At 39.6% G+C, this 15,114-nt stretch overlaps 2 protein-coding genes across 3 annotated transcripts in view; both read right to left on the bottom strand.

Moving 5' to 3' along the window:
* map1lc3a (microtubule-associated protein 1 light chain 3 alpha) lies at positions 1 to 6,291 on the bottom strand. Its single transcript, XM_071900055.2, has 4 exons — positions 6,128 to 6,291; positions 2,771 to 2,826; positions 2,215 to 2,321; positions 1 to 200 (listed from the first exon to the last, which is right to left on the bottom strand). The coding sequence occupies exons 1-4, from the start codon at positions 6,165 to 6,167 to the stop codon at positions 38 to 40; spliced, it is 366 nt and encodes a 121-aa protein (XP_071756156.1). The 5' UTR covers positions 6,168 to 6,291; the 3' UTR covers positions 1 to 37.
* A 727-nt stretch (positions 6,292 to 7,018) lies between these two features.
* The window catches only part of dynlrb1 (dynein, light chain, roadblock-type 1), a 242,234-nt gene continuing 234,138 nt past the window's right edge, over positions 7,019 to 15,114 (bottom strand). The window contains exons 1-4 of one of the 2 annotated variants that reach the window (XM_071900056.2): positions 11,194 to 11,274; positions 10,779 to 10,854; positions 10,140 to 10,307; positions 7,019 to 7,733 (exon numbers count right to left, since the gene is read on the bottom strand). In XM_071900056.2, coding sequence (XP_071756157.1) covers positions 7,690 to 7,733; positions 10,140 to 10,307; positions 10,779 to 10,854; positions 11,194 to 11,196 — 291 coding nt within the window. In that variant the 5' untranslated portion in view covers positions 11,197 to 11,274 and the 3' untranslated portion in view covers positions 7,019 to 7,689. Of the gene's footprint in view, positions 7,734 to 10,139; positions 10,308 to 10,778; positions 10,856 to 11,193; positions 11,275 to 15,114 lie in introns of those variants that run through there. The other variant, XM_078283569.1, reaches the window with a different exon arrangement.

Below are 15,114 nucleotides of genomic sequence, written 5' to 3'. Positions count from 1 at the left end.
TTGCCTTCCCTCCTCCCCTCTCTCCTCCTCCTCCTCCCTAGCAGCCGAAGGTCTCCTGCGAGGCGTAGACCATGTAGAGGAAGCCGTCCTCGTCCCTCTCCTGCTCGTAGATCTCGGAGATGGCCGTGGACACCGACACCATGCTGTGCTGGTTGACCAGCAGGAAGAAGGCCTGCGTGGGGTTCAGCTGCAGACGACGCCTGCGGGCGGGAGGGGAGAGGAGGGGAGGGGAGGGGAGGGGAGGGAAATTCAGGCATTACTATTTCTGGACCAAACATTGCATCATTTATTCACATTTGGACCTACCTGCAAAGCACTTTGGCTTCACTGGATGTGTTAAGTACAAGCCATCCTCTCCCTCCATCCCTCCCTCCCTCCTTGCCATCCACCCATGTTGTATTTCTGCACTTGTCCAGGTTTAAAACACAGCATGGATGCAATTTTTCCTTCTTTTTTGGACAAATTACAGTTTTCAGTTCAGTTTAAATTGAGTTTTCCCCATTTTCCTACTTTTCTTCCACCATTTCCAACAATTTCATAAAGTTTTTAATAGTATATTCTATATTAACCGCAATCACTTTAAGCTGCACTAAGCACGATTTTTATGAAAAATACACCCATCTAAATCACCCCAGCCTAAATCACAAAGTGGGGCTGCAACAGAGAAGTGCATCCCATCCCTTCTATTTGAGACCCCATGGATTCGCCCTGTTTGCCCAAATTACATTCTGGGGTCAGGTATGGACACTTCTTCACCCATAGGGAGTGATGGATTAGAATTAAAAATGTATTAATTAACCTTGTTCATTTTAAAGATCGCAGAATTGGACTGATGCAATGTGTGTGTGGAAGCCTTTTTATTTCGTTTCCAAATAAACTGAAGGACTGAACAGATGGCAGACTGAACTCAAGCCTCAATTTGTACGTTTTCAGGATGTCAGGACCAACGCAATCACACATACTGTATTTGGCTCACTGCATTTCTCTGTCTCTGATCCAACAGAAACGTCTAGTGAAGAGGCAATGTATCACAATGCTAAAAAACTGTAATAATAATAATATGCTTTGTCATATGCTTTTTCTGGCATGTCATGCGATGCTGGTTACTCGCTCATAGCACCGTCCTCCATCGTTGAGTAGTAGAAAATGCCAGTAGGTGGAGAGGGATTGGGAGTGACTTGAAACTCTAACAGGCGGGGAGTTTTTGTTCCAAAACAGACGGGACAGAAAGTGAGCCAGAAATCTCAGCATCTGGTGAAGTAACTGTTGAGTCATTGATATTGATTAATAACCCTATCAACCCCCACAGATATATCATGGTCGTTTTGTGCTATAGGACAGTAAAATGTTTATTTATTGCCCTGCTAATCTCACTGGAGGTGCAGTGCTCCTCTACTCACTCCTTCCTTCATTAGTGACGCAGTGTTCAGGCTTGTAAACAAACTGGTCAACAGCAGCCTGAGAAACCAGACTCTCACAAGGTGTCTGAGCAAGGCTGTCAAACATGCAAACACACACACACACACTCGCTCTCTTGTTACATAAAAAAATACCAGCACACACACGCATGCACACAGACAATTCCAAATATATATACACATACCAAACATACACCTCAATGAACTTAACCAATACACTGTTACCTAATTTAGCAACCAAACACAACCTACAACCTATGTACCAATATACTGAGCAGTAACACACACAGCATGCTCCTCTGCGTGTGTGTGTGTGTGTGTTCTTGTACCTCTGTTCTTTGTGAGGTTAGGGAATTAAAGTCAGTCATTTGCTCTTTAATGACTATGAAACTGCATTTTGAGAGCATCTTGCTTCCGTAATGTGATGCATTTCCTGTTGAATCAGGATGTTGGGGCGGGACATAACGCAGGGCAGGATCATTCAAAAGTGTAAACCAATAGGAGATCAGTTAGGCAGAGAAAGGCAGTTTTATTTGATGGGAGGAGTGGAGGGGCAGGATAGTTCAAAAATCTGTGATGCTTTTATTGGTGGGAATTTTTATTTACACCTACTGGTGCAGCATGAGGTCACCATTAAAGATACTCTGTTTTCCTGGAAGCAAATGTAATGGAATTTGATATAAAAATACAAGAAAATATCAATTTTGGGCATTTATTGTTAAATAGGTGTATCATTATGGCATGGAAAATTGGCTAACAAGTTGAAAAGGTCATTTTTCAACTCGTGTGTGTTTACCTGATGATCTTGACCAACTCGCTCATGTTGACATGGTCAGGTACCAGGAACTTGGTCTTGTCCAGAACGGGCAGCTGCTTCTCTCCCTTATACCTCTCAATGATCACCTGCAGCGGGCAGAGCAACAACAGTCAATCTGTATCCCACATATTGCTTAACAGGTTTTGTAGACACCCGTCATCATTGACTGTCAAATGGTTAAAATTGTTAAATTACTTTTATATCAGTTTTCCCATATGATGCATTGACTTTTGCTGTGTATACAAGACAGCACACACACACACACACACACACACACACCTCTCTACTTTATACTTCTATCTCACACACACCGTCCTCTCGTTTCTACACTCATCACATGTACATGACATTCAATTGGCTAGACAAGCATGCGCACAAGTACAAGTACATGCAAGTGCACCCACACACAGATTTTTTAACGGGAAATATGGATCACCAGTTGAGTGTGAAAACATGGCCGATGTATTGTGTTGTATTAGAAAGGAGGAAGGTGTGTTGTGTTAAAATCAAATCATAACAAGCTGCAGCGGCTTACCGGGATCTTGTTGGGATGCTGCTCACGGATCTGCTGGACCTCTTTGCACCGGTCAGCTGCGGGTAACAAAGACAGACAGACAATCCATAAACATGAGGCCTAAACTCCAAAATACATTTTCACCAGATCTTTACCAAATAAAAACCCAAGTTCCCCCTGCTAATACCAACAGGCTGGTTTCAAAACTTTTCACCTCTAAATGAGGAATGTATTGTTACCCGGAGAATCAGGCTCATTAAAACATCTTTCCACTCTAGCAACAAACAAGCCCCGATGAATAATTTACGACCCATAGCTAAGAGAAGTTTGTAAATTGATGTCTTGTCAAATTAAATCAAATTTATTTAAAGTGCATTTTACACCGTCAGGTGTCACAACAAGACTTTACACAGACATACAAAACAAAGAAAGGAAGCAAAGTAGTAATAACACTCTAACTCTAAAAAAATAACTAATACAAGCACAATAAAAAACAGAAAATAGAACAAAATGGGCAACAGCAGAAGCATTCAGACATAACAGCGATTGTACCAGTTTAGGGGAGAAGTGTGTATGTGTGTGTGCATGCATGTAGCCTAAACACTAAGCCTAGACTTTATTCATATTTAGAGGAATCCAATTTAGCCTGCAAATGATACGGAAATACATCCAAAGAAATACATATTAAAGCAAGATTTTTATGTGAAAATATAGGCTGTTGTATGAGCCTAAATCACAAAGCGGGGCTTCAACAGAGAAAAGCATCCCATCCCCCCTAATGGAGACACTGTAGATTCGCCCTGTTTAACAAATTCATTTCTGGCATTGGGTATGGTTACTGGCAGGAAATATTCTTGGAGTCACAAATTGAAACTTAAGAACAAAATACAAAACTTTCTCCTAAACAGCAGCAAGCAAGCGCTCCGTCCAGAAAAAGCTGGACTCACCAACGACGGTTGAACCTGCTAGGAAAAGATTAATTTCCCCCACCATCTCCGCCCCTACCTGCCACTAAGAAGAAAACATTTAGGTCTGAGGAGTGTGCGGTTTACTGACATCACGTTACAGGATTTCTGGGTAATGAAGTCCTTAAAACTTGCCTAATCCCTGCTGCCTTTTGGGGCCGCCAAAGTGCAAAGTTGCCTGGTGCAGCTTTAAACACAGATTTCTAAAGAATCCTTTAATTGCCTCAACGCTTGAAAATCATTCAAGCGTAACCTGTCTCCTCTCCTTCGTCCACATCTCCCTCTCATTTATGACGTGAATTTAATCTGTTAAATCTTTACAGGATTATCGCTATTTCTCTAGGATTCAGTCATCGGTCAGGCTATTTCATGGGAAGTCATTTCCCATGAAAGACATTCTGTCGACATTAGAGACAAAACTGTGTATGAACTAACCATGCAACCTTCCACTCCTGTAATGTGTTTACTGTATATGTCTAACCCACTATACTGACTGTGGTTCTGATATTCTCAGGTCTACCCAGATTGCCTTGAAGTTTTTTCACAACCACACTCATGCACTTGTACACATCAATAAGCATACATGCATGCACGCTTTAGTACTATTCATTTACCTTTCTCTTGTTTTTAAGTCACATATTTGTGTCCTTTTGTTTTCTTTGTAAAGCACTTTGTTGCAAACATCTTTTGTAAGCCGTTCTTTATAAATAAATGTCTTTTGGTCCTTTGTGTGTGTGGTAACTCAATTTACATGTTTAATAACTTTGCATATAATTTGTATGTGCATGTCTCCATTTTTCTGCAGTGTCCCTTTCTGTCCAGTACCTGCTTCAGTGATGCTTTGTGATGTTTTTACCTCCTCACTATCTGTTTCAACAACATACCCTGCCCTCCATAAAGTTGACAATAGCCTACTGCCCCATTTCAGAAAAACCTGGACTGTTTTTCCAACACTGACAGGGTCCAAAGCTCAGATGGCGTCGAGGAACAACTGTGAACTGTAAATGGTTCTTTTGTTTAGTTCTTGGGGTATTTTCTTTCCTCGGTTATGTAAGATGGTCAATGCCCCAGCTACGTTGCTTAAAGAATATAGGTCTATTCATAAAAAACAAAGGTTTAGGCCACTCTACTGACCAAAGTCTGGAAGCTATTAATCAGATATTACTATCTTACTCTTGGGATAACTCCCTTCCTTGGCTTTGCATCAAAATAGCTCTCACAGTCACAGTCACTGCCACACCTAGTCTCTAAAAAATACAAAAAAATGTAGGCCTCTCTCTGTTGTCCAGGCTTTGAAAACAGGGAATATTAAACCATTTCAGGCCAAATGAGAACATAAGTCTCTCAATCTGTGTCCCAAAGTTTGTGAAAACATGTTACTCTTGGAATGTATAATCAACATCAACAAGCCCACGGCCCATAGTTTGAGAGACACTGCTCTAAACCTATCATTGACCTAACATCTACTCACTCTGATCTCAGGTCAAGGGCTTCCAGAGCTGTATAAGACCTGAGTAATGTGTGTCAGTGTATCAGAGTGCACCAACAAACAGCCAAGCAGGGGTGACAGACATAATAAAATAGGTTAACTACAGCCACAAGCCAAAGATAGGCCAGTCAATCACTGTGCAGCATTCTCCCTTAATAAGCAAGCACAGTGCTATTCCTAACTGTGGCGATCAGGTAACTTTACCAACAGATTAAACTAAATAAATCAACTCTGAAAGGGGAGTGTTTGTTTTTCTGCCCCCACACTGCCACATTTCTGTGTTTGGTAAGATTATGCAATGGACTGATTCTTGGCTCCTCCCTTCCCAACATAGGGCCGTCATTTGGCATCAAATTACAACATAATTCACTGAACACGTGTACTGGGATAATGTGTCAGCACAAGTTGTTTTCCTTTGAGCTACATAGCGTAGCTAACACGAAACGTTAACTAATCATACACTCAGCTAGCTATCCAGCTGGCTAAATGCTTGTAATCACAGGCCTGGTAGCTAACGTTACAAGGCTAGCCAAGCTAAAGTGATAGTGACCTAAATGGCCTTTTAACATTAGCACTAAACGGGGTAGAGGCCTGGCCTATCCATAACAGTGGGGTTAACGTTACTGACAATATTTTTTCACCCTTAATTCTGCATAGATTTCCATCAAAAAACCTACACAGGCAAGACAATCTTAACTAACTGGACATAGGCGTCTTTCAAGTCTGAAATTCACTTAAGTTGTCGATTTTAGCCATAAAACTGAGTTTCAAACAGTTGCCAGACGCTGTAACGTTAACATTACATTACAAAAGATGAATGCCATGTATGTCAACAACAGACAAGATTAGCTAGGTCGCTAGCAGGCCAGCTAGCTAACGTCACTGTTACTGATTTCAGCCAGTTAACGTTAGCTAGTTTCTTACCAAATGTCCTTCTTTGTTTGAAAGGTCTGTCGGATGGCATCGTCGGTGCTGCTACACTATTATAACCTATTAAATATACAGTACAGCTGCTTATAACGCAACTTGCTCCAAAAGAAAGCCAGTGGATCCAGTTGAGTGTTATTGGTCGTCTCTCCAGTCAGTCTGTTCCCTACTGAACCCAAACCGCTCCGGACAAACAAAGCAAGTAAACCAAGGCGCTGACGTCATCCTCCGGGTTTAAAGGAAACTTCCACCAACTCTTTCTGAGTTTCATAAGCAAGGAAACGGTGATGGAGATGTCACGAAGGGTAAAGCCACATCTTTATGCCTGACACAAATCTTAATGAGATAAATTCACACTATACATCATTGTAACTGGCATCGAACAGATGTTATTTATATAAGAATAGCGTGTTTTAAGGGGGGGAAGCATAAACTGATGGTTCCTGGAAACATTTTTTGTATATATTGGTGATTTTATGCCTTATGATGACCATCAACTGGAGGTTATACTGTAGTTTACCCACCTTTATATTTAACACTCATATCACTGATGAGAAGAAGCATTTGTAGAAGCTGCACAAGTCATTTTTATGCCAGATTTATCAATCCTGTCTTTTCACATACATCTCAAACCCCTTTCCCTTCTCTGCCTTTTTCAGACTCTCAGGTACGATTTTGTTCAAGACAATAATTTGGTTTGCATGTGTTCAGTTCCTAGTTGGTCTCAACAATGTAGATGACGCCCCTACTACTACACCAAGATCATTTGTCTATGGAGATTTCCCATGTAAATACATTTCAGCCTTTTCTGAAACTAATATTAATGCAAGTCTTGGAAACTGGCCCCCCAAATCTGTAAATACTGACACATCAGAAACACCACAAGACAACATTTTCCACTTTTTTATTTGTGTCACAAATAACCAACGCAAACTGTAATAATGGCATGGCAAGAGCAGAGAAATGTTTGTAGTGTGTAGTTCGCTGCTCACCAAAGAAAATACTGTACTTCAACAACTATTGCCAACAAAACAATAAATAAAAACCCTAAGTCTTCAAAAGTTCAGTTAAGATAAAACTGAAAAAAAGCATTGAACATCCTCAGACTTTAAGATGTATTACTCTCTCTCTCTCTGTCTGTATGTTGTGCAGACATGCGTATTGCGTACACTGGTCCAGCGTTACAATTCCTACTCCAGCCATAGGTATTTCAGCAGGTATGCACGTCTTACATCTTGCTACAGAGTGACATGTTGATCTATGCATGGTAGATAGAGGAGGAGACAGAAATGGAATGATAAAACATGAAATAAATCGACTGTCCTACGGCTCAGACATCCTGTCAATGAGGGACCTGATCTTCTCACTCCAATCAAATCACAAAATTTCATCTACCTCTGAATCTTGCTTTTACTTTCTTGTACAGTAAGTGCGTAAAAGAGCGTCTGATAACTTGGAGCCTTTCATTCAGCGAAACAAAGCAAAAAAAAACATTTTGGCTGTTTAAATATGAGAGACAGATAAAGACAGAAATGAGATGGGCGGCAGGTCCTTCCATTTCAGTCTGAGGGGTTCTGAATGACGATCAAGAAATAGTCCTTATCTGTGAAGGAAAGGGCAGGAGAATTAAACAAAATCAGCTTTTCTGACTTCAGAGTTCACAGATCTTGTAAAGGAAAACTCACCAAGTCAGATGAATTATAATGGCTTCAAAATAATGACCAATATTCAATATATCGCAATACAAAAATATGACAGTACGTATCGTGGGTCCGAAAATTTTATTGTGATATTAGCTCCATTTTATTCTGCTGGAGTAATCACAAATGAGACAGTTTGACCATCACAGTTTCACAAGCTCTCCATCCAAATTATATTATTTGAACTTTGTAATAACATTTTTAAATTAAAATAATAATAAAAATTAAATTGTTGTTTACATTCTAGCAGCCAATGCCATCGCTAGAAAGATGTGTCTCAGAAATAAACATAATTCTGCACAGTCAGTCATTGAACTTTTATTTATTACATCGTATCGTGGTTGTATAGAATCGTGAACCCCATATCATGTATCAAAACGTATCGTGAGATAAGCACATTGTCCCATTCCTATTAGTTTATAATCAGATTATCAATAGACATGATGTGGTCATAAAAAGCTGAATCGTCCCTGGTTGCAGATTATAGGAAACTGCAATGCAGAGGCTGTAAACTGGACTTCATAAGAGCCTCCAGTCTGTGATGGGTGTCTGGCTGCAGTTTACTATAACAGCTAGTGTGGCAGAATAAGCTTTACTGACAACATGAAAAGCAAAAATACTCTTCTTGATTGATTTTTGCTTTTGGCTGATGAGACCATCTGAGCTGGGTTTGCTTCGTCACTCTCCTCCCACATCATACGGCTCTGAGGCAGAAAACCTCAAATATCTGAAAATCTCATTACTCCTGATTTATCTCCCCAAACAAGGTGAAAGAGGATTTCCCCATCGAACTGAACTGTGGGCGGTTAGGACATCTGAAGAGAGCACAACGTTTAGCACTTCTGTAAAAACATACCAGAGCCTTATGCAAAGGGACGACACTCGGGCTGCAACTAACGATTATTTAATACATTTTTGGTTTAGTCTATAAAATTTCAGAAATAATGACAAATGCCCATCACAAGTTCCCACAGCCCAAAGTGATTCTTAAAATTGTTTACTTAGTCTGACCAGCAGCCAAAAAATGCCCAAAGTATTTTTATCTGATAAATGACTAAAATGATGATTAATCGATTATCAAAATTATAACTGATTAATTTTCTGTCGATGGCCTAATCGATTAATCGACTAATCATTTCAGCACTAGAAGACACTTTACTCAAAAGTCCAATACAAAGAGACACAAAATATTTTGCATGACATTGTTTGTGGCTCTGGATTTTTCCCAATGCCCCTTGGATGGGAAAAAAACACTTTGGTGTGCAGTGTGAAAGTTTAATATAAAGGGAAAACTGTGAAAGAACAGAGACTGCGCTTGTTTCACTAAATACTTAGCAACTGTTTGTCCATGTCACCCTCTGGAAATGTAACACGCCTCCTTTTCTCATTTCTGTCCCATTCAGGAGTCTGGTATCGCTTTCCTCTCAGCGCCGGCTGATCCAGTTGCAGCGTCCGAAATTAACTTTTTGCCTCACCTGCCAAGGGCTGGAAAACTAAAAGATACTGTATGTATATATGTATGGACATGGGTGGGTGTATTTATGTATATAATAAAATAATTAATCTACACTACCAGTCAAAAGTTTGGACACTCGCATTTTTCTTTATTTTTACTATTTTTCACATTTTATAATAATAGTAAAGACATCAAAACTATGAAATAACACAAATGGAATTATGCAGTGACCAAAAAAAGTGTTAAACAAATCAAAACTATCTTATATTTTAGATTCTTTAAAGTAGCCGCCCTTTGCCTTGATGGAAAAGCAAAGGCTTTGGAAAGAAATTCATACATAGGATCAACTTCACTATTTTATATTTGTCTAAGAAACAGATTTCAAGCATTTCAGCATAAGCCTTTAGATCAAAATGGCTTTAAGAGAATGAAAAACATAGTACATTCAATCAGGCGTGTCCAAACTTTTGACTGGTAGTGTAGATTTGTCCTAGAAGCACGTCACCCTACCTGTTTCCACTGCTATTATTGTGTAGAGAATCAGGTACTGTGTTAACTTGCTTACTCGGATACAACGGATCACGTTTATAATTCATCATGAAGTGCAGCAGAATTCACATTATGGGAGGATATTCTCAAATCACATCTCAAAAAGTAAAGTAAGAAAAGGCGTCAAGTTTGGGGAGAAAGAGAGAAATCTGATATTAAAAGGATGCAATTTTTCCATTTTCTTTCAGAATTCCAGCTTTTTCCAGACACACACCTCCCAATCCTTCCTAATGAAGATCCCAAACTTTTTTTTTTTTTGCAGGTGTACTGAAGGTGCACTTCTCTGGTTTAAATAGCATCTCACCTGGAGCGATCATGATCTCGTTCTTCTTGGAGCGGATGCGGAGGAAGGTGAGGTCGTTCTGGGGGTCCATGTCTTGGATGGTGCTCCTGGCCTTCATCACCAGCTGGTGGATCAGTCCTGCGTACTGCACCGTGCTGGAGTTGTCCAGGGTCGTCTTGATGGGGATGCCTGGAGGGAGAGAGAGAGAGAGAGAGAGAGAGAGAGAGAGTGAGAGAGAGAGTGTTTAACTATGAAAACAGACATGGCACTGTTTATGCGAGAGCGCCACAAAGAAATGTTGTGGTCACCTTTCCTTTTTTGTTCTTTGTGTGTTATGTGAACAGAATACAGATAAATAAATATGGCTTCCACTGCTTATACTCCAAAACTGACCAAGCACACACAAGAAAGGGGGGTGGGAAAGAGACAGAAAAAGAGAAAGACGCACAGAGTTAAATCAGACCTATGCTAGTTACTTGGACTGTTTACTGCTGCTGGTAACGTTACTGGGTGGAGCCTTGGCTGGTAAACACAACTATCAGAAACAACTGTCTGCAAACAAACAGCACAAATCACCTAAGAGAAAGTAGCTCTGTTCGGGTAAAGTTGAATTACACACATAAAAAAAAAAAAACTATTTTGGTAAACTATGTTAGTTACCTTCTGAATTGACAATTACGATTCCTTGCACTCCCTTCTGGCTCTGGATTCTCTTCAGAGCTTCCTCTACTTCAGCCTGGTAAACAGTTAAGATGAGTTATCGTTTAATCGTTTAATTTGATATGTGATTTAAAACATGACGAGGTTAAGTTACAAAACAACATGAAAACATCAGCTTTAACGAATGACATGAAAGTATTAGCTGTCTAACTAGCTAGTAAACAGCTACACTCCGTTAAGGCTAATGCTAACTTACTTGGCAACGCCCGACTAGCCCCAAGTATTAGCATCAGAAAGCTAGCTAGCAGTTTATCAAAAATGTATCTTATATGTAAACATTTCGCTACAGTCATAACGCCAGTATGAATACAGATATTAAATATTAAATAAGTGTGAGGCAGACGTCACATCCTACCATTTTAATTGTGTGTGGGGAAATTTATGTCAAAAAAGGTCTCTGAGCTCAGCAAAATAATGGTTAGCCGTCTAGTTTTGTTGCTACGGAAAAACACTTCCGGGTTAAAAGTGTCCAGAAGAAGAAGGGAGAAAAGCCGCTTCCAATGCTGCGTTCGCGTCCCGTGGGAAAGATGGGAGATATGAGCTTCCTACTTGAAAATACCATTCACCTCAGCTTTCGGGTAAATATGACAAGGAAACTGCAGGTTTGGTGATTGACACCAATTTCTTGATTGACTTGCTGAGCTCTGCACGTCACTAAGAAGAGAATATCTGCAGTCAGATTCAGAGAAAGATTTAGTGGCATGAATCAAGTAGTATTGAGAGTTGAATGTGGTACAATAAAAGCAAATTACACGAACACTATTTTTTTTTTCATATGATAAATATGATTATGTGCAGTGCTATGGATAGATTCATATGCAATGCATCCATAACAATTTAATAACTAATTATCATCCCGGAGATCACTGGCAGAGTCGGGGAAAAAGCGTTGCTAAAGTGCCCTCTAGAGTGGCGAAAACGAGAGGAAGTGCCCTATTGGCTGCCCTTCACATGGGAAAAAAATGATTGAGTGCCCTCTAGGGTGCCCCTTCATGCAATAAATTCTGATGATGTGCCCTCTAGAGCAAGAAAATTTGATAACGTGTCTTAATGAGTGCCCTTCTAGTGGAGAAAACGTGATGCAGTGCCCTATAAGGTGCCCTTACAATGGTCTAAACTTGGCGTTCCCTATGGGTGCCCTTCCAATGGAAAAGGGTGCCGTTATGAAGTGCCCTCTATGCCGCCCCTACATGACAGTGTCCCAAAGGGTGCCCTTTCCAGTAGAGAAAATGGGATGCAGTGCTGTATAGGGTACTCCTACAGGTGAGAAAACATGATGAAGTGCCCAATTAGGTGCTCCTCTAATGGAGAAGTGCCCCTCCAGTGGATAAAATGTGATGCAGTGCTGTAAAGGGTGTCCCTACATGCGTGAGAATGTGGGGAAGTTTCCTAATGGATGCCCCTCCAGTGGAGAAAATGTGATGTGGTGCCATATAGGTGCCCTTACAATGGGATAAACTTGAGGTTCCCTACAGGTGCCTTTCTGATGAAAAACTCATGAAGTGCCCTCTTAGATGCCCTTCCAAGTGAGAAAACACGATGAAGTGCCCTTGCAATGAAGAGAAAAAAATCCCAGTGAAGAAAATGAAATGCAGTGCCCTACAGCCTCCCCTACAACGTGTCCTCTCTAGGGCAGGCTTTCCCAAAGTGGGTGCCATGACGACAGTCTAGGGGTGCCGCCAAATACTTTGATAAGATTTTGAATTTACCTCCCAAACCCTGCTTACATTCAAAACACATTGTATGGCCGCTAAAAAATATTTTCTGCGTTTTTGCAAGGGGCCGATAAATCAGGCTAATATCTAGCTAGCATTTTGATGTAATCTCATCTGCACTGTCCCTGTTTTTTATTTTTCAATGTACCCTTTAGGTTAGGTTAGATTATGTTATGTTAACTGTATTTGATAGTAAAAGACAAAGTAAATTGTTGCCAACGGTGACACAATAAAGTTTAAAATACTTATTCCCATTGTTAAAAACTTACATCTATTCCATCCATTTAAGTTTTCAGTTTTAGCCACACCCCCTCTAGAATGTTCAGATGTCAGAGGGGGCTTAATACAGTCTGAGCTGTAACCCTGACATCCTACTACTGTGTGAGGTAGCTAATACAGCAAGCTTTCTTTGAAGTTGTAAAGATTGAGTTTTACCAATGATGCATTACTACATACTAATGTATGTACACTGCAAGTGCTTTTATAGATAGCTGTATCACATTTTTTAGCCTAGATGCCTAAGGAGCTAGCTAACTAAACAGGTACCTTGCTTAGCTGATTCTATGCTAACCTATGGACTCAATTTGGAAATCAAGCAGAAGTGTAAAAATCCTTCCCTAACCTGTTACAAACAAAGCAAACAAAGCCCCTAATCTACAGTAGGCCTATAAATCTAACTGTTTACATTTTGGGATTATGGAGTTGATAGCTTTTTTGTTATTTTGAAGGTGATAATGGTTAGTGGTGATAGACTATAGCCTATGTGAGTGCAATTTTCATATATTCTTTTTATTCACCATTTCATTTTGCATCCCTAACGAAAAATGACTATATTCTTTTTGGCACTTACAGTGTGTTTGTGATAGCCTACTCAGCGATGAGTTTATAGTGACCTTGTGGCATAGCCTATAATCTCTTACAGTGGGCTATTACTTAATGCTTTTCTGTGGCATGATATTTTTTTGCACGATAATAGACTATATTCAAGTTGTAAAGTAACCTTCTAAGATGTAGTTACTGTGTTTTACTTCAGAGGTGTTTGTGAAATAAACATTTTAAAGGTTTATAGTTCCCTGTGTGTTTTTATCATAGAGGTGTGGTTATACTTTTAATCTGGATCGCCTAATAACATAATGTTAATCTTAATCAAGGATGAAGACTTTTTCATCATACATGATGCATCATAGCTTTTTGCGCGCTGGTGGGGCCCCATGTCGTGCAGTAGGTGCCCTTTTTATTTTTTCGCCCCTGCCCTTCAAACAGCCTGAGTCCGCCACTGCCGGAGATTATAACACAATGAAACGTATCTGCAGTCAACGGTAGAGAATTACATATTCATTTCAAATAAAACAAATTATTAAAATCAACAGCTAGTGTCGGTTCTAATTGGATGAATCACATTTGAAGTCCTTGTAAAATAATCAAAAAACGCAGACGTCCCACCACGACAGTCAATTTAAATATTAATTAAGGTATCCTTTTAATATCATAATCCAACACTTATACCGGTACTTTAGCAATCGCTGTGTTTGGCAACTGTTCAAGAACTAAATTGCTAGACGGAAAAAAGATAATAATATAGGCTAGTAATAGATAGTAATATAGATTTTTTTTATTGATTAAAAAATTAAGAATTGATTGAACATTTGCCTTCTTTATGATTACACTGGTATGTTACTGCCTTTGTTTACAGTGATTTAGAACAGCTTGTTGCTTAAATACACAGTAATTAATACTGTAGAGGATCTATAGAGAAACTGTCCGTTCAGCACCATGGTGTCTAATTTCTGTCGATAGACTGTGTTTTTCTCCGCTACAGGTTTCAGATTGCACCTTTTGCAGTCAAATAGCTCAGAAGTCCTGTTCTTGTTCCCAAGACTGACCGTCACCATTTAAAGGATTTATTATTCTACTATGGAGAAACTCTCCTTTCTAAGTAAGATGTTCATTCAGTCTATGAAGTTAGTATTCATCCCTTAAATTCTTGTTTCAGACCAGCAGGGGGCCAGTTGTCTCATTGCAATCCCTCCACGCCCTAATGCTCTCTGACTGTTTTACTAGTAGAATCAGTTTATTATTTTAGTATTAATCAGAACATAGAGGTGATTTCACAGCGAAAGTGCGGTAAAAATCATTAGAAGTTGATTAGAAGTTGACAGAATCGATCTATACGTCCGTTATTGTACTTTTTTTTACGTGACAGCTTGTAGTTTTATAGAGCATTCCTCTGTTTTCATCGAGGCGGTGGGCGTGGCCTGTAGCTGCATCAAGTTACACAGAATTAGACAGGACATGAGCGGAAGTTCAGCGATATTGCCTTCAAATTAAAAGCGTAAAATGAGTCAATTACAAGAATGGTTTATGTTGGGGTATAATACAGATAGTGATGTAGTGCTAAATAAAAAAAGAAAAAGAAAAAAAAAGGGAACGGGTGGGGGTGCGGTAAAATATGACCTCCAGTCAGAGATTATCATTATCATAAGGAAAACAGCAACTAATGTAACTAGTGTAAACAAAAATCTATCATATTTTCAGAAAAGTTAGTTCATGTTTTTTCTCCT

Source organism: Centroberyx gerrardi, chromosome 5 (genome assembly GCF_048128805.1).
Source record: "Centroberyx gerrardi isolate f3 chromosome 5, fCenGer3.hap1.cur.20231027, whole genome shotgun sequence".
Taxonomy (NCBI): Eukaryota; Metazoa; Chordata; class Actinopteri; order Beryciformes; family Berycidae; genus Centroberyx; species Centroberyx gerrardi.
Note: the sequence above shows the minus strand (reverse complement) of the source record. Positions and strands in the feature narration are given on the sequence as shown.